We start from the raw sequence: 20,255 nt of genomic DNA, 5'->3' as shown, positions 1-20,255 counted from the left end.
CCTGTAGCTCTTTTCTTAGAAAAAGCACACTATAATTTTAGCTCCTCAACTCCTAAATTGATAATCACATAGATTTACATAAAGGCATATTTAATACAGTCAAATTGTTCCTAATAAAGCATAATTGCGTAAAGTACTTCACATTTTGCATTACCGCTTGTTGGCACAATTAACAGACATCAGTGGTTACAGTGTCTTAGTAGCTGTGCTCATGATCCTAAAAGATTAATCACAGAAGTGATCAAAAATGAAATATTCTTTGCATCGGGGTGTGGGAGTGGTGGAGAATAGGCTTGATGGAGAGGAATCTTTAAATAGAAAAGAAAGCATAAAATTACTTTTTCAGTTTTATGTTTCCTTACGTATGCAAACTTCAGCATAAGTCAAAGGCACCACAATGATGCTGCTCTAATTTGTGTTCCCGAGACACCCAATTCTTCTCTAAGATGCAGTCACTCTTATCTCTCTCTTGCAGGCCTTCTAGATAAATTTTATTCTCCAATATTATTTTTTAAAGTTTTGTTTTTAGCTATAGAGCAAGCATTTACTTTGAAAAATGGCAAATTGAGTTTTAGCATTAGAAGACGTATTTGAAACTGTATAAAGGGGGGTAGGATCGAGGGTGGGAGGTGGGGAACGGCTGGGGTGGGTGGGAGTGGTGGAAAAAATGAGGTAACAGGTGTTTAACTAGACTTACTGTGATGATAATTTTGTAATATATACAAATATGGAAGGTTGTATACCTAAAACTAATATGTTAATTATACCTCAATAAAAATAATTTTAAAAAATAAAGAGAAGCTTTTAAATTAAAAAAATGAAAACATATAAGCAAAGAATATTATAGCATTATTATACTCTTGTCCCGAAAGGCGTTTTGAGTGCCACTGTGGTACATCACTGTGCAGAAAGAAGGCCACGGCTGTCACTGCAACTGTCCTCATGTCCTGTAGTCTAGAGCCAGACACACTGTGTGTTTCTAGTCATGTTCACTCACTAAATGTGGAATTTTGAAAGTATGCTACTATCTCAATTTTCTAAAGGTCCCCCAAAATGTATACTAAGCAGCCATTTATAAATAGATCCATAAATGGTCCAATAAAAATAATTTTTAAACAATTTACCAATATTTAATTACTTCCATGTTGTAAACCATAAATGAGGCTTTTTAAAAATTCAAATGTGTCATGCAAATAGCATCAGCCTTGAAATTAAATCACAGGCACACGCACACAGAGCTCTAGTTGTGATGCTGTCTTCTGCAAACGCTTTCCAGTCCTCAGTGCCCTCGGCCGTCTCTGAACTTTATTCTTACTGCTGTGCTGGCACTCTAAGGGACTTTTTAATTCTGAACCTGAATATAGCAACACCAGATTGGATACAACTCAAAGTTAGTCTGCTTGACTTACAATAAATATGGCCCACAAGATCAGCTCCTAAGAAGCTTAGGCCTAGTCTTCCACATTTTCCCTTTAAAATATCCATCTCCCTAAATGTAGTGACACACACACATGCACTTAGGAATAATACTGGGTTGGCCAAAAAGTTCATATGTTTTATTCCATAAAATAAATGACATTTTTCATTTTTACCAATAACTTTATTGATTGGGATATTTTGAGTATGTCGGCTATTTCCCACATGATATAATAATAATTGTTCTCAATGCCTAGATTTGATCACCATTAACCTTCAACTGGTCTACCCGACCATGGAGCATCATCCAGTGAGAGATCTCCAGCACAGAACTTCACAAACCACTTCTGACATGTTTGATCAGTCACAGCATCTTCTCCATACACTGTGCAAATCTTTTGCTGCATCTCAGTTGCATTTCTTCTATCTTCAATATTAAAATGGCTACACAAAAGTTTACCAATTTTGATGTTTTTTTAAATGCACGCTGATATGACAGCTGTCACAATACAATCTAACAGAATTATTTTTAATGAAGTTCAAGACAACTAAGTACTGCTAGAACCATCTTACAGAAAAAACCTGCTGGAGTCCAGCTCCAGCAGGTCCAAGGATTCCCTGTGGATGGACGGCATCAGTGAAGGAGTGACACGAGAGGTGCAGTTTCAAGCTCAACAGCCAGGCATCTCTGCCTGGGCTCTTGCGGTTTTTATTTTTATATAGTTGGGTGTGTACATGTGGCATATGTGAAAGCAATAAAAAATGAGGTTTTTAAGGTATATTTGCTTTATCCTTATTCTGCAGAAAATAGGAAGCAGCTCTCTATTGCATATTATTGTGCAAGCTTTTAGCTCCTAATCTTTGCAATTAATCAGTAACACATTTTACCACATTATATAACACCTTAATTTCTTAAAGCTTCACTTAAATTTAATCTATATATTCTACAGTTGCAAGCTGGGCACGTAGCTGGGCACAGGACTGTTCTAGCTCACTGGCAAAGGCCATGCAGAAGGCTTTCGTGGTCAATGTGGTTAGTATCTGTCTCTCACTTCAGCACCAGAACCCTGTCATCTTGTGCAAGTAATAATCTTTGTTTTTCTCAGTCCATTTGGCTGCCTGCCATCTACCTTGGTGTTGATGTATATTTATTATTTGTTTCTATCTTTGATGTCTGACTTTTTAGGCAATAAACACCATGGGGATCCTGATCGCTTAAGCATTTCATAGAAGGGGAGTGTATAATAATCTTTCCAACATCCATTTATATGTACCCATCATGCTTCTTTATGATAGATTCTGGTATAGGGTAAAGGGGGATCAGTGGGCCTAGGAGTTAGAGGGGGAACAGACCGTGGATACTGGCACTATGCTGACCAAATGTGCTTTTTGATCTATGTCTAGCTCCCAGAGCCCTGGTTTTAAGGAATTGTGTAATAAGGGTGGGTTATAGGGACTTTTGTAGGGAGTAATCCTAGGAGTCTCTTCCATTCCCATTCTTTGAACTCCCTAACCCACTTAGGAGGACACTCTGGTGGGGAGTCACTCTCCAATGAGCTGTCATTTTCTTGCTTACTTCCAAAGAACTGTATTTCTTCTGTGGAATTGCCATTTGTCCCAGTCCCATGGTAAATCACATAGACCCTAAGCACAGGTAGTAACACAATGATTAAACAGAGGAGTGCCAGGTACTTTCCCCCGCCATGTCTGCTGTGCAGACGTGCGGCTCCCTCTGTGACTGTGTCAGACAGCAGGGCTGGGTTGGCTCTCGGCAAAAACCAAATGAACATTTTAGCCAACCCAATATAAAAAGACATTGTACTGCCTCCTTCTACATTGCATTAAGACCTCTTGAAGTCACTTAATGTCCCTGAATCTGCGAGCATAATATTATCCATTCCTTCTTCCTCACATAGCTTTTGGAAAGAGCAAATGAATTAATAATCAAGAGCAATTTGAAAGTTTAAACTAGTCTACATTAACTGTGTTACAATGACATAGTATTCATACAGTCACAGGCAGAATCAGAGTTTCTACAGTGGAAAGGCTTGAAGAATCATCTGCTCCCATCTCCTCAAGTACCTTAGAAAGCTGAGCCCCGGCAAAGGTAAAATGACTTGCTGTGGACCACAGAGCGGGCTTGTGGCGCGGGCCTGCTCTCCTACCCCTCTTTCTTTGGCTGACTTATTAGCCTCTGCCTAATGCCAACAGATTGGAGTGAGCACCTGAATTTGTCCCAGGGTCTCTGTTCTTCTGTCTGTCCTCTCCAGGTGACTGTTTCCACTCCTATAGCTTACATACGTCCCCAGCCCCACCTCACGCCATTCCTGTGACTCACGATACTGTGACGGCCCTTGGTGGCTTTCCCACATTAAAGCCTTGCAAAAGGCTGTTCCCGTGCCCAGGGTGGAATAGCTGGTCCCAGACACCACTTTTCCTCAGAAAGACCCAGCTATGCTCCCTGCTCCTGCCACAGTGTGTCTCTGAGTTACCCCATCACAGCACTACCACACCTCCAGATTTTAAGCCCATGACAGAATTGTTCCACACATCATTTCCAGGTCTGGCTAAGGCCTAATACGGTGTAGGTACTCAATAAACAGAAGTTGTATTGACTTGAATAAACAGAATTATATTTTTATCTTCTCCATTTTCCTATTGTTAGTATATACTGCCAATAATAATAATAATAATAATCGCAACGAAGAGGAAAATGCTGTCTTACATTGGAAAAACTATGGCAAGACATCTCCCCATGTAAAAAGATCTCCCCATTCTGCTGCAGGCTTCACCAATGAGATTAGAAATATCTCAAGAAACCCAACCCTTGCCCTGCTTGGTGCAGTTCAGTTGGTTAAGCATTGTCCTGCAAAGAAAAAGGTTGTAGGTTTGATTCCGGGTTGGGGCACTTGCCTGGGTTGCAGGTTCAATCCCTAACTGGGGCATGTGTGACAGACCACTGATGGATGTTTCTCTCTCATATCAGTGTTTCTCTACCTCTATCTCTCTTTCTCTTCCCTTTTCTCTAAAAATAAATAAAATCTTTAAAAAAAAGAAGCCCAACTCTCTTTCTCTGAGAGGAAACCTGGTCCTCCCCCATGTATGTGGCTTCCCCTGAAATACTCTAAAATAGTTTTTAGTTTCCCCTTATCTGCTTACCTCAGAGCACAAAGGTGGTCTAGTGTTCTCTCACTTACCTTACCAAAGGTAGACTATTGTAATAGTAGACCATTTAGACTATTACTATTATCCTTAAAAATGAACACAAAAACCGAATCCCCGTCCTTCCTTTGCTGAGGATTCTGTCCTCTGAGTTCCTTCAATAGTTTCAGTGACAACTATCTTCTTTTTCCAGAATACATCTGAGTATCCCCAGAGAAGATAAGCTCCAAAATTACTGCTCCAGCAGGCCATTCTCTGACTTGAGCGCTTATATCCCATCTCTCTCTCATCCTCACCACACACCCCTGGCAGGCTCTGGAGGACCCTAGCATTTGCCCCATGTGGCTCCTCCCTTCGTCTCTCCTTCATGCCTCGAAGGCCCACTTCCTAGCCAGCCAGACTTCAAGGTTTTAAGCCCATGTCACTGAGCACACTCTCCAGCCAGTACCCTACATGCTGTCACTCCTTGTCCTTGTCTCCTTTCACTCAGACAATCCCCAACTTGTGTCAATCCAATCACACACTGTCTTTACTTCCGGTCAAAAACTGCCTAATAGGACAGGTCAGTGCCACTAGTTTGACGGTCTCCACCCTTGGTTGGAGGTGTTGCAGCAATTCCTTTACATGCTGCTGCAGAAGCCTCCTGTTTTCCGCTGGGAGTGACGCACACATGACCCCTCTGCTCAGTCCTTTATTCCAAGCTTACTCCCTGCTCGAAATTTATTCCCTCTCCTGCTTCCAGTTTTCCTCATCAGGCACAGGTGAAATCCCTCTTCAAACCCTACCTGCAACTTAAAAATGCTTTTGTGAAAAACAAAGAGTGGTATAAAATGAAATGAATAAATGAAAAGTGTTTATTCATAGAAAGTTAGTCTTCAGAAAAAAATGTTTAAAGTTTTAATTGCCCAACTGTGTAATCTAAAATAAAATCTGCGTGTTTCCATTTTGGGGGTCTGCCATGACCTCTGAAACTTTCTCTGCTTTGTAGTTTTCTTGGGGCAGGTTCCCTTGCTCCCCTGGCCCTTCTCCTGAACTCACTTGTATATGAACTTGAAGGGAAGCTAAAGAGCAGCTACAACTGATTAACCACAAGTGACTAGTTTCAAAAGGCCCCGGGGCTGGTGGGAGGGGTGGGGGAAAGGAGGAAAGGCAGAGGCCACGCTGTGGGTGCTCTCTCTTACCGCATGACAAAATTTGCTTCATCTATTTGACGGCCACAGCCACTCTTCTTCAGAATCCCACCATTTCCCACCACCGCACATTTCTTCAAGGGCAGCTGGAATGGGGTTGCCTAGCAACAGAAAACAAGGCAGGTTTTCACTGCAGAGAACACACAACCGCTCACAAAATCATTGTTTACAGCAGATCCTTTGGAGGAATTTGACTAAAGACTGGTCAGAGTGAAGAGAACATGTAGAAAGAAAGATGCAAGAAGTTTGTAAGGAAAAAACTATCCTGTTCCTTTGAACTTAAAAAAAAAAACTAACTTCTTGAAGTGTATTTAAATAGACACTTTTTTTTCTGTATCAAATTGGCCATGCACATAGTATTGTCTGCCATGGAAAAAAGAAAAATCCAAGCTATACATAGAAATATTTTTAAAGGCATTAAACTGGGAACAAACTCAAATGCAATTTCATTTATTCGTACAATTGGTTATGCGCACTCAGCAAACATTGCTGAGCATTTGCTATGCTAACTCTTGTGTACTGACACAAGGACATAGAAGTCACAGGCCTCAGGATTCACAATTTGGGACACGAGGATAGTGTGAACAGATATACTTATGTAACAGACTCTAATGTAATGTTGAAATTGCTGTAGGAAAGGTTGGCTCCAGACACCGTCAAGAATTCTATAGGAGAGCAAGAAGGCATTTTTGTCAAGTCGACTCAGGAAAAGCTTTCTCATTTGCAATGAATTTCAAAGGATAAGCAGTTTGGCCAGGCAGAGAAAGCAGCCAAAACAAAAACACAAAAGTATGCTGAGAGCCAATGCTGTGTTTATGAGCAACTGAACACACTGGGTGGGTCTGTCTAGAAGTTAGGAAGCACTGAGGGACAACTGACTTGTAACTGACCCAGACAGCATGTGACTTTCTTTCTGCAAACATGGAGCTGGGCTGCAAAGAAAATGTTCACTGTACCTGAGTGTTTTGAAGTGGTGTTTATAGTACCAGAGAATAAATATCAAAACCCAGCAATAGGCCCTGAAATTGAAATGCATCATTTGGTTTCTTTTAGCTAGATCAGCAAGATCTACCAGGTACAGAATTTCCTGCCTGATGAAGCAATGCATAATGGGTGGAGTTCTTTGGGAGACTGCACTGTACATGTACATACCTGGTATATAAAATAACTACAGTGATATTAAGTGGGCCATCCTGGATGAATCTGAAGTAAAAACATGGATGACACCAAAAGAATAAATATTGAATAGAATAAATACATGAATGTATACTATAAAAACTTTGTACAGGCATAAAATAATTAAACAAGAAAAAACATTGGAGAAATCTTTGTGCTTGTTAGCAGCTGAGGTAGGCTTCTAATGCAGCGCAAGAGGACAGTTGCACTTCCTTGGTTTCTGGTAGGTAAAAGGAACAGCCAGATCTGTGAAAACACAGTTGAGAAAGGTACAGTGCTTAAAGTGTAAATTCTCAGCACTTGCCCACAGAGAGTTAAGAATTCCCTGCACAACCACAACAGAGCCCAGCAGAGTGAACTCCAGAGCAGGATGCACAGACGGGGGTGGGCAGAGGCCAGCACCCTCACACATCCAGGATGACCCAGGATGGTATGTGGCATTTTTCTCAGTCAGTCCTGGGAGCGGAGAGTTTGAAATCTACACTCAAAACTCTTTAGATTTATAAATTGTTAGGTAAGATTAAGTATTTATGCTTGAGTTAGCTATTCATTTAAGGCACTATTTACTAAGTGCTACTATTCCAGAAATTGTCCTTGGTGCCAGAGAAATAAGTGATAATCCCTGCCGCCCTAGAGCTTAATTCTAGTGGGGAAATGGATGATAAATAAAGAGAAATGAGTAAAACGAAGAGCGTGTCAGGTGCTGAGATGGGCTGTGCAGAGAAAGAAATCATTGGCAGCAGAGGATCAGGAAACACTTTCGAAGAGAGGCTGTGATTTAAACAGGGCGGCAGGGAGGAGCTCAAAGGAGTCACATAAGCTAATCCCTGAGGAGATGAGGTTGTGCGCCTCACTGATGCTGGGGGGACCTGCTGGTGGAGACCTTGAGGAGGGAACATTCTGGGGTTTGGAAAAAACAGCAAATGGGCCCACTGCGTCTGGAGATGAGTGACAGGGGAGACAGAGTAGGAGAGGAGATCAGAGAGTTAATTGGTCAGGGTGTTGGGGAAGAAATTCTAGAGGGCCTTGTAGGGCCTGGCAAAGAAAGGCTTTGAGTTTTATTTTAAGATGACAATCAAGTCACTGAATGGTGAGCAAAGGAATGACAATATGCCATATTTTGGAGCAATCACTTGCTCCTGTGTGAATAGGCTGTGTAGGATGTCATGGGCAGAAAGAAACAGACCAGTTAGGAGTCTCCTGTTACAAGAGACTAGAGATTCTGATGGTTTAGACTAGGGTGATGACAGTGTGGATAGTGAGGAGTGAGCAGATTCTGGAGATATTTTAGAAGAAAAGCTGACTGGATTTGCTGATACAATGGAAATAAGTAGGGTAAGAGAAAAAGAGAGAAACCAAGAATCATGCTAAGGTCACCTATAAAATTGGACCCGCCATTTATTAAGATATGGAAGATTATGAGAGGAGTAGGCTTTAGGTAGATGATCTGGATCTTAATTTTAAATGTATCAAGTGTGAGATGCCGATTACACAGTTTAGTGGCCAAGTAGGCAACTGGATACATGAGAATATAGTGAGAAAATTGGTCTTCCTTGGAGATAGAGAGTTGGGAGTGACCAGCATATAGCGAGCGAGCATTTAAACTCAGGCGACTAGATGGTGAATGATGTAGACAGAGGAAGAAAAGGTCTAAGGCCTGAATCCTGAGCACTCCTCGGCAGACTCAGGAGAGATCAGCAAAGGAGACTAGGGGAGAGTGGCTGTGGGAATCGGAGAAAAGTACAGCAAAGTGTGGTGTCTTAGCAGCCAAGTAAAAAAAAAGTACCTCAGAGGAAGGAGAAAAACTGCATCCAACACTATGGTAGATCAAGTAGGAAAACAGCTGAAAATTGCCACTGCATTTAGCAACAGGAGGTCACTGGCAACCTTAACAAGGACAGATGGAGCTCAGTAGTGAGGACAGAAGATGGGTCTGAATCAGTGAGTTATACATGTATATTTGCATACCTATTTGAATATACTACAGTTTATTTGAAAAGTATGGGTTCACTTATCTTCAACTAATATTTAGTTTGCTAGCCCCCTCCCCTCGGTGTTGTTAGTTCATAGAACAAGACTGACTGGCGATCCCAAGTTTCCAGGCAAGAATCCGGGCCCAGAACAAGCAGGTCCGGGAAGCGGCAACATAATCCTGGGTACAAATACTCCTCCATAACTTCCAGGTGGTGGGGTTATGGGATTGTGGGGCAGGCCCTTTGGCATTCTGCTTCCTGTCTCTGAAGAGGGATAAAATGGCACAGGATTTTTTGTTGTTGTTGGCCTTTTTTTTGAGAGAGAGAGAGAGAGAGATGGAAACATCAATTTGTTGTTTTATGCCTTCATTGGTTGACTCTTGCATGTGCCTTGATCAGGCAATCAAACCCACAGCCTTGGCATGTCAGGATGGAGCTCTAACCAAGTGAGCTACTCGGCCAGGGCGTGAGATTATATGAAATGATATATGTAAGGCACCTCTCAGGGTCATGGGTATGGTCATCCACTCATCTTCCTCCACTTCTTTCACCCCTTTCCCCCTTGCAGCAGAGTTTACTAACTTGTTTAAGCCATGAAATACCTAGGTTCCATGGGCCTGGGGGATACTTGGTACAACAGTGATTTATCTTACTCTGTCTTAACAACTGGAATAGTTTATCAGCAGAGTATTTAACTATTAAGCCAATAAACTATAAAAAATGTTCAGCCCTCCCACAAAAGCCCAGTGAGAAAAACAGAAGCCATTTCTGACTTTTTTCCTGGCAATATTTATTTACTACTTCTCCATTCGGTCCACCTGTAGCCCCCACACAAGCAATTTCACATCAGTAAGTATTCCTTGAGTGCCTAAGCTGCCCTCTTCCAGGAATTGGTAACACATTAGTGAACAATAAGAAATCACCGATGCATTACAGAGAGGAAAATTTTAATTGAGCAAACACTGAAATTTTAAAAAACTAATTGCAACAGCATTATTATACTAGTTTAGAGCACAGAATATCTCAGCCTGAGAAGGGTCAAAGCTTTCCAGAATAATGTATAAACGAGGTGTCCATACAGTTCTTTTCTGGGTCTAATACATAGAAAGAACTTTCAGTCATCTAGTTCCAAATGAATACTATGATTTTTGGCAAGAAGTAGTGTTATTAAGACACTCCATCCTTTCTCTTCAAAGGTACTTTCATGTGTCCAGGCAAGAAAGTATCTATTGGATCTAAGATTATAATATACTCTTTCTGCTAACCTTAAAAACTACTACTGTAAATGAAAAGATGAACTAGGCACATCAACTATAACAATGAGCTCAAAATATTGCTTGAGCACAATTTCATCTTATGGATCTCTGTCCAACTATTTCCACCTATTATTCTGCCCATCTGTTAATGGCTATCTTCTTAATGATCATGTTACTCAGTACATTAACCATCTGTGTTCAGCTTCTGGTCTGCTAGGCTCCTTAAACTCTTGGTGTTTCAATGGAAGTCAGGACTGGAAGTCAGGAATGGTCCCATATACCTCCCAGTACAATTATAAGAATTTAAAAAAGGTGAAGTATTGAACATCATAAAACTCTGAAGTCCGATATCATTACATGATATGAATATATTATAATATACTAAAAAATTAAATTCCATGGGGAAAATATCATTATATTGCTAGATCACTGTGGCATTTATCTTCATGTCAGGTACTTTCAATTTCAAAGATTTATATAGATTTTGAACAAAATATTTTTTATCATTGGACCTTTGAGAGCATATCTCCTACTTCCATCAACCAATGAGTTTTTAAATATACATTTTGTAGAATTCATTGCAGATAACATATCTTTTTGCTCAACTCTCTATGTCCAAACAAAGCACAAATGATCAATGTATTCAATAAGTTAATCATTTAATCAGCAGATTTATGTTGAGCATCTAATCAATTTTCAACAATACCTGACCTAAAGGCATTTCCTTAATGTCTTAATGGATGTATAACTTAATTCTCAAAATTAAAGAACAAACGTGAGCCCCACAACTATCTAAATATGAGCCAATTAATGAAACCATTCAGAATCTTGCTTCCGAGATACCCCTTACCCTTACCATCATCCAACAGCCTACATCGCCTGTGCCTTTTCTTAAATAGCCCTGATGCCATTTTCCCTTTCCATTCCACAGTATTTGTTGAGCACCTATAACCCACCAGGAGCTGTTCTGGATACTGGGAATACACCGGTGAGCAAAGCAGACATGTACTCACTCCACTTGTGGAGCTCACATTCTAACAGGACTGACCAGATGTAGCAAATGTGACAGGAAAGGGCAGAGTGCTGCAGGATTAAGAAATACCTCTGAGGGAGTGACACTGAGGTCTGCAATCAGAAGTTTAGGCATAAGAAAAGTAGTAGAGATTTCTAGTCTATTAAATAACCTTAGAACGGTTAAAAAAACAAAGACAAAAGTTAGGGCCTTTGATGTTTTATGGCATGAATGAAGGTAAAATGACATTATCGGCCAGAAGACTGTTTTTGGAAACAAACCACAAGTGCAAACTCTGAAAATATTCCTGGCTGACAATGTGACTTTTGGAAGAATATTATTAAAATACGAATAATTTAAACCTTGGTTTTTTTGGGTTTTGTTGCATTTTTTTTTGGTGCCATATGTAAGTAGCTCCTGAGTATCCCAGAATGGCTTTTATGAGTAAGTGAATGAAGCATTATTTCCCAGTCATTTCCAAATCTAGATACCTCACTTCACCCTCCTCTTCACAGGCAATCCACAAACAACAGCAAAGCACTAAGAGGCAGTGACCGGCACGATCATGCCCGCTCGTTTGCCAACCAGGAGACGTAACTAGATGTCTTGAATGAATTACACTGCCTCTCTAAGCAACTGAGTCAGCCACCATCATCACTAATTGTGTTTGAGTTTGAGAATGCCTTGGGGGGCAGGGGAGAAGTTGGGAGGTGCATGGAGAGAAAAAAAATGTAAACCATTTCGTAGAAAGAGAACTGGGTTAAGCAATGCCATGATTACTATATTCATAGGAATACACAACATTTTGGTAAAATAAAGCACCTGTGATTACAAAGTAAGTTACAATAGTCTTTGAAAGAGAATACCTTGGAGACACATCTACAATGTAAGAAATTACCATCACACATTGATATAAAATCAGCATCAAAGAATAAACAATGTTCCATAGAACAAGAGCAGAGATTAGGAGCCAGGCTATAATGTTCCTGCATCCAAGTTATAAAAAGTCACTAACCTTAAATCTAGGCATCTTGGGAGTACAAGGAAGCCAAAAAGTTTTGAAATCCCGGAAGCAGCCCACCAAGGATTCCATCTACAGAGAACCTCTGCTAGGAACAATCTAACTGCCGAGCAGACAGGAAGAGGCCCTACACCACACACCTTTATGACAACTGAACAGACTAAATCAGATTAAGGAGACTATCGGCCAATTAAATATCTTTATTTCAAGAGCTAACTTATATTTTTAAATGCTCTCTTGCTTTTGAAGATGACAACAAAGGTCTCTGCTTTAAATTTAATACAGGACATATCAGATGCTATCAGATATAACTCTCACCATACTTCACTGCTTCCATGTATATTCCTCAGATGCACCGAATAACTTTTTCACCTACCTTGTTCTAGATTCTTCTTCCTCCAGCTTCCCCCTACCACTCTCTGCTCCTGTTTGACAAGTAAGCTACACCTCATGCCTTGGTGCTCTTACACTTGGGGAAAAGGAGAAATGCTATAAATATTTCTGAATAAACATTGTTTCGTAGCTTTAAAAAAAAGTGAGACTCTCAAGTTAAATTTTGCTGATTTTGTTACACATGTAACTTTACCTCTTAGCTAGAGGACTTGGCACTTTTACTTTTACACTTCAAAATTCAAAGGAAAATTCTTTGTTTTTGCTTTTTTGCCCTACTATACCATCCAAACTCTTTGATAGAAAGGGGGAGTGAGCCGTCCTTGTCATGCAGCTGTGTTTCAAAGCTAGCAAAACTACCACCCCGTTCGGTGTTTAGAGCACCATCCAGCCCCATAATGAAGAGGAATCAATGTCATTGTTAGATGTGGGCCTCAGGTTTTAATAGAAAAGCAAAGATTTTGATTTGCAACCCTTCAGAGTGGCCTGAAAAGCTGTCACTAAATTCCAGCTGCTTTTAGTCACAATGTCAAAACATATGCTTGCCCTTATTGATGAAATCTCAAGCTTTTGTCCCTCAGAACATGAACTCATACATCTAATTGCTGTTCGACCCATTCGTTTCTATGTACCGTCACCCACGTATCCACATGGACTCCCACACATAATTATGTTCCGCCCCCACACGTAATTTCTCACCCATCTGTTAATTAAACCCTCAACGTAGGCATCTAAATACACCCCCTGCCTCACATCTAATTACAACCCCCCTGTTATGAATGTAATTACACCATTCAGCCACCCACCTAATTATGCCCTCCTTGACATGTTTAATTGTACTGCCCTGCTCAAGGACCTACTTACATTCTAACCAGTGCACCAGTTAAGCCCCCAACCCTTCAACAATATTCTTCAGATACACATCTCTCTACCTCTGTACCCCACTGTATTATTTTGGCTAAGGATTGGCAACTCCCCACAAGTGAATTCTCAGTAAACAAGGCGCCCAGGTAAACAGGCAAGATAATGAAAGATACAGATGACTCAAAAGCAGCTTTGGTCCTTCCCAGCAAATAAGCGACTTTATATTTGCTTTTTTCAGTCATTTAACGAGCCCCTTGGATGTCCAAATTAAAATTTCAGCTGTTTTCTTATTTTGTATATTTAAGCATTTTTATGATGAAAATATCCAGTAATTTACCTCAGAGACAAATGCTTCTCATTACAGATATTATTGCACTCTTAAAAAAACATTGCCCAAAACTTTGCCTGCAGATAAATATTTATAAGTACTAATTATAGAATATTTGCACAGCCCTAACATCCAAGGAAGTTTAACTATTCTTCAAATACATGAAAACAAATTTCCCAAACACTGCTGCTCAGATTTGTATTCCCACTTCTACTAATAAAATTGGGGTTTTTGAAAGGATAAATGCAGTATTAATATTCTTTGTACACAGGATGCATCTCTGAAAATTGAATGGTGTGAATATTTATATAATGGGTACTATATCCCTATTAAAATGTTTACTCAATCCATTCTAAAAAATAACAAGCATTGCAAGGAGTAGTATGTATTTTTCACATATAATGTGTTATTCTGCAAATGATCTCAGAAACCAAATATAACATCAGTTTGTGTGACTAGTCAGCAGACTCATTAAACATTTCATAATCCAAATATAACATCAGTTTGTGTGACTAGTCAGCAGACTCATTAAACATTTCATAATCCACTCCTGGTTAACTCGAATCTGTGACTCATGTTGTTCCTGACCCGTGAGTGTCAAAACCGTAAGGAAGTCTATGGCCATACTTTAGGCCAGAGGTTGGCTGCATGACAAGAGTCCTCAAAACTGTGGGGTGTTTGTCTGTGGTGGAAAGGAAAGGAAATATGAGGGACATGAACAGCATTTCCAAGGTACCGGCCAGTGATTCTTAGGAGTGGAGCAGAAAATGGCCCCAGTAGCAGCAGGAACGAAGCCCCATGCCATTGCTAGGCTCTCAACTCCAGAGGGGGGAGTGCTACTGAGAGATCCTTTCCCTGCAGATACAGACAGCGTGTCTCCCTGTTAGTGAGCTCAGCCCTGGAGCCTACCTGCCCGCCTGTCTGCGCCTGAGTCTTGACTTAAGTTTTCTTCCATGACCACTGGCAAGGTATCTAACCTTAGTGTCTTGGCCTTCTCATTCATAATAATGGCACACACTTCATACATCTGTTATGAGGAATAAATGAGCTCTGTTTGGCACAAGGTAAGTGATCAGTAACAGTTATTTTTATTTTCAGTGGAGCAACATTTTCTCAGCAGCACAGCCTAGAGATCTGATCTGGGAGTCAATTTTGCTCATCTCTCAATATTATCCTAATGCCTCCTCTACAGGGCTCTTCTGTTCTCCTCTTGCCACCGTCACTGTGAATGCAGGATGGGGCAAAAGGAGGCCTATATTTGTGAATGTGCGAAACACAGAGTTTATTCTTGTACTATTATTTATTAATTATTGTAATATTTTCCATACAAACTACTGTAAACTACTTTTGCCCCACCTTGTATAAAAAAAGTGGCTTATAACTTAGTTGGCTTCTAATTCTTGCCTATCATCCCACCTTCACTCTCATATGCTAGTTATTCTTCTAAAATGAAGGTGATGGTATCACAGGTGTTTGCAAATGTTCAAACCCATCAAACTATGCACATTAAATATGTGCGGTTCTTCACATATCAATTATCCCTCAATACGTCTTTAAACAAACAGAGGCCAGTGCAAATCACTCCCCTATAAAAATGTACAAGATGGGCCATGTTCACCCCTTCCTACAGACAAAAATGATCGAGATCTTCATCGAGGCCCTCGGGAGCCACCAACAGCCCCAACAGCTGCTCATTCTTCTCTGGAACTGCATCGTCTGTGCTCACTCCCAACATCCCCCCCTCCAGGCTGTTTTATCGACCTTCGTTTCCTCCAACACAGTCTGAACTCCTTGTCTCCATACTTTCGTGGAGGCTGCTACAACACCTCCTCTCTTCATCCCCCTACTTTTCCAATTACATTTTTTACCTGCCACATTTTTTTTCATCCTTAAGATCTATAAAGTGCCTGCGAGTATTGCGTTCAATAAAATGCCCTACAAATTTAAGGGAATGCTCAAAAATTGAAACAGATCAGAGGGACATTAAAATTCATTTATGCTCAACGAGTCATGAGAATTATGTATTAAGCTGTGTGCAGTGGTTTCTAAATATATGTGGGATTGAATCAAATCATCTCTTCAATACTTCAGAGACTTCCAAAGTTATTATCGTTGATGTTATTTTGTTTGTTTCACAGTGAAAGTCAAGATCAAATGCAGAAAAACACCATTAAACGACAAAAATAAAACAACAAAAGAGAAGATGCTCTTTGAGGTAGAAGGTGGGGGCCCCTCCCTGATCTCTTTATTTCTCTCTTATCTCTGCAAGTGACACTTAGACAGCCCAAGGAATTTCTGGTGCAGAAAACCACTCATCTCATCAAACTCCAGTTTTCTCGAAAATGAAGAACTACAAACATCAAGTACATTTCAGTTAAAAACATGTGGCAGGCATTTATGGAGTGACAACCAACCACATAGCAGTCACTGTAAAAGGTATGAGGAAAAAACCCTGACTCCAAACCAATGTTTGTTCCACTAGAATGTAGTCAGGATTAAGATATTTGTTTTCAACTATAATTAATATGCAATTACTTAAGTAATGCAGCATATCATTCAATTTTTAATCCAAATTAACTGAGTAAGCACCTGACCTAGCAAGAACAGGATCAACTGCCTGCTAATTAACCATTAATTAGAATTAACAAAGATTGTCTCGTACATAATCGTTCTATTTTAAAATAAAGAAATCAAGCAGAGAACATTCTCTTTGAGAATACCTAGCTCTTGCTGCTTTCCCTTCACCCCAACCCCCACTTTATAAAAAGTATTCATGATCCTTTCTTGTGACATAATGGAAGGAAGTTTCCAGAGCATGCCTTTCTTCCAGCAGTGCTCCCTTCACTATCTCTCAGGACTGCCCCCATACAAGCCTCCAATCAGCTGATTTTATAGCCTCTAAATCGCCCACTCATACTCCTACCTGAGCTTATTTCACCCTACCCACTTGGATTATCATCTCCCTTCTTTTCCATAGGGTGACCCACATAGATCAAAATCACTCTGAAATGCATATTAAAGATTCATATTTTTGGTCTCACTTCCGCCCTCTTGAAACAGAATCTCTAGGTAGAGCTCGGAAGGCTGCTAAGTGCCCCTACACAATTCATGTTCATGGTTAAGTTTGGGACCCACCAGATTCTACCACTTCTCACATACAGCCTAAGGTTCCCTTTCACAGAACTTTTCCTGACCAATCTCATCTACTGGTATTGGCATTCACAGTCCTGCCCATTGTCACAAAGAAACACACAGCATGAAATGTCACTCTCTCTAACAAGGCACTCCAGGTCCTTAGCATTTGGTACCATGTGCTGGCCACTGTTTTTCTGTATGTGCTCATCACCCACAAAGGGAGAATAAGCTGCTCAAGGGTATGAATCATGTCTGGTAACCCTTAATGCCCTTAATTTTGTGTAATGACCACTGTAAGTGTTGCGAACCGCCCTGCCTGGTATCAGAAGCTGTAACCCCCATCAAGGCTAAGGCTGAGGGAATGACCTTGGAACCGTAAACCACCAAGGAGACAAGCTTATTTCCCTGGCAGGAGTGCTGCCTCTGCTGCTTCATCCATAACTGGCCCCCAGTGCTTGATTGGCTAGCCAATGATGGGTAAGATTCCCCAAGGGGGGGACGACCTAAAACAGGCATGATCACGTGGGAGGCCCCCAAGGAAGGACTTTGAGGGCTACAGCAAAAGGGGGTGATGGACCCTCGCCCCTCGGCTTTGACATAGCCTGAGTCCTCATTGTCTGCGAGAAAATCTCCTAATCTCTTGGCTGCCTTACTTCCCTTGCTCCACCTAAGCCTGAAACAATGACAGATGGTGGTGCAGCTCTGTGCTGGAAAGGACAGTTCCCCGGGCAATCAGGCCTAAGAAAGAGTATGTAAAATCCTGTTAAACCTGCTTTGTTTAGAATGCTCTCAATGAAATGATAAGGGTCCAAGCAAGAAGTAAGTTTGTTCCTCAAAGTTTTACAGCTCTTTAGCTATCTGACCCTGACTCAAAATAGGCCCTCAGAGTTCTTTGTTATCTATTGTTTGATCCTTACTTCCTGGCAATGATTAATGAGCTTTACCTGAATTCTTGTGTAAACGAACCCAATAAAAGCCTGCTGGGGCGGGTGGCTGAGGCACTCTCCCCTAGGGAGGGTGGCCACGGTGCTCCCCACTAGAGAGAGTGACCATTTGGTACCTATTTCCCCACAGGACTCGGTTGTCCGTGTGTATGTTTTTCTCGTGTTTTAACGAGCATCTGTGGCCGCAATGGATACCTCTGGCTCTGTATCCGTCACATGTAAGTACATAGATGTGTTCACTGATTAATTAATTGACTTCAAAATACCAGGAATATAAACAAACAAAGCAAATCTGTTCACTCTTCAGACACTGGCATGAAGACTGAGGATGCTCAGATGAGCTAAAGGGGTCTGGAACATAAGAGCTGCAAAACCAAATACCTGCAAAACCAAACACCTGCAAATTCCAGGCAGAGAGTGTAAGCTAGTGGCAGGGAGACAATAAGGACTGCAGTTAGCAGAGGACAGAACGAAACTAAAGAGATCGGGAGTTTCTTATACCCTGTTGATGGGCAAGAGATATTCTGATCTGCCTTTCTGAATGATACTAAAAACCCAGATTTTTATGTGAAATCTCCTAGTTTTTAATATGGTAAATATAGCTCAAATGATTTTTTTAAGCAATATTAGTCAAAATATACCTGCATGGCCAATTTTGGCTTGCAGGTAGCCAGTATGCATTTCTTACTCCAAAACTCAGGCAGAGCCCTGGAAGACTTATATTATTCAAAGAGTGGGAGGTTAGAGATGAGCATAAATCTTAAATTATTCAAGAACATGTAGGAAAATACAAGTTTTAGGGAATTTTTAGCTAACGATTTAGAAAGACCCTCTTCTCCTTGCCAGGCCCAAATGAAATAATTGGTCCTTTCAAAAGACTGTGAAAAATTCAGGATTTTCCTGGATGGTGTAGCTCAGTGGATTGAGTGCAGGCCTGTAAACCAAAGGGTTACCAGTTCAATTCCCGGTCAGGGTACATGCCTGGGTTGTCGGCCAGGCCCCCAGTATGGGGTGTGCAAGAAGCAACCACACATTGATATTTCTCTCCCTTTCTTTCTCCTTCCCTTCCCCTCTCTCTAAAAATGAAACAAATAATATCTTTTAAAAAAGAAAAAGAAAAATTCAGGATTCTAAGAGACAAAGAACAGACCAAAGGGTCCTTGAAAATTCTCCCTGATTTCAGTTCAAAATAACATTAAGAAATATTCAGCTATTACCCACAGTGATTTCTCTGTGGCTGAGGCCTCTTATCTTAAACATTTTGTTTTCTCACCAAAATGGGATCATCACTTCCCTGACACATATAACTTTGAACATTTGTCCAATTAGTTCCTTAAGAAAAATCCTTAGACTTGGAATTGCTGAGTAAGATGATAAGCACATATTTAAGGCGTTTGATACACATTGCTAGATGACTCACCAGAAAAACTGTACCAGGTTCATTGGCACCATGTGCCTGAGAGCACCTGCCTCTCAGCCTCCTTCTCAGGCTACTTGAAAACAATTGGGTCATATCAAGGCATTTTAGCAGTAGGACAAGTATTCATCCACTTCCATAAGAAAAAATACAATGGGGAACTCCTTATAACTATTACAGACATTTCAGGTTGATCAGAAGAGTCACTAGTGTGTTGTAATCATTCAATGGTGTATTACTTAATCTAAGGGGAAAGGCAAGAAAGTTTAAGTGGTTAAATTCAATGAGATTGGCTTCAACAGGCCTGAGTTTGAACCCTAACTCAGCCTGGAATCACATCTTCAATCCAGTCCCTCTCTGGCTAATATGAGCATGCCGCTTAACACCTCTCAGCCTCAGTTTCTACATGTAAAGTGGAGAATATAATACCAGCCCTATGTACAAATTAGCAGGTAATATATACAAAACACATAGTAAGTTCTCAGCAAACTATAGCTCGAGTGTATTCACAAAATCTAATCAAATTATGATAACATAATTAGACCATTCTTCAGTAGATTTTCTCTAATGGATTTGATTTACATTACTACTTCTTAGACATTTTACCTAAAGGTTACGTTATTTTAGAAACTGATTTAATTTATTGAAATGAACTTATTATTTCCAATTTAAAATAGAAACACTGAATTAAAACAACAAAAGTATTCAACATAACTTTTCTTTTAAATAAAAATACTTCAATTAAGAAACTTTTATTGGAGTTGTAAACAGTTTATATTGATAGTCATAAAGTCATAGTCAGCAAATTGAGATGTTATCAGTGGAAAACAAGTTCTTGTGGTGTCTTGAAGAAAATAATTTCCTGAGACCTCATTGGAGGATGGGTTTCCATGGTAAACTCCATGGATGATGTAAAATTAAGGGGGTTCCTCTCCTGACTCCCAAATGTCCCATCCCCATCCATCTCACCA

At 40.4% G+C, this 20,255-nt stretch overlaps 1 protein-coding gene across 2 annotated transcripts in view; it reads right to left on the bottom strand.

The window, feature by feature from the left end:
* The window catches only part of ST8SIA1 (ST8 alpha-N-acetyl-neuraminide alpha-2,8-sialyltransferase 1), a 131,387-nt gene that overhangs the window by 43,486 nt on the left and 67,646 nt on the right, over positions 1–20,255 (bottom strand). For both annotated transcript variants that reach the window (XM_036019259.1, XM_028532536.2), the window contains exon 3: positions 5,760–5,869. In XM_036019259.1, the coding sequence (XP_035875152.1) occupies positions 5,760–5,869 (110 nt within the window). The remainder of the gene's footprint in view (positions 1–5,759; positions 5,870–20,255) is intronic.

The sequence above is a fragment of the Phyllostomus discolor genome, chromosome 2 (assembly GCF_004126475.2).
Source record: "Phyllostomus discolor isolate MPI-MPIP mPhyDis1 chromosome 2, mPhyDis1.pri.v3, whole genome shotgun sequence".
Taxonomy (NCBI): domain Eukaryota; kingdom Metazoa; phylum Chordata; class Mammalia; order Chiroptera; family Phyllostomidae; genus Phyllostomus; species Phyllostomus discolor.
The sequence above is the reverse complement of the archived record's forward strand: the minus strand, read 5'-3'. Positions and strand labels throughout refer to the sequence as shown.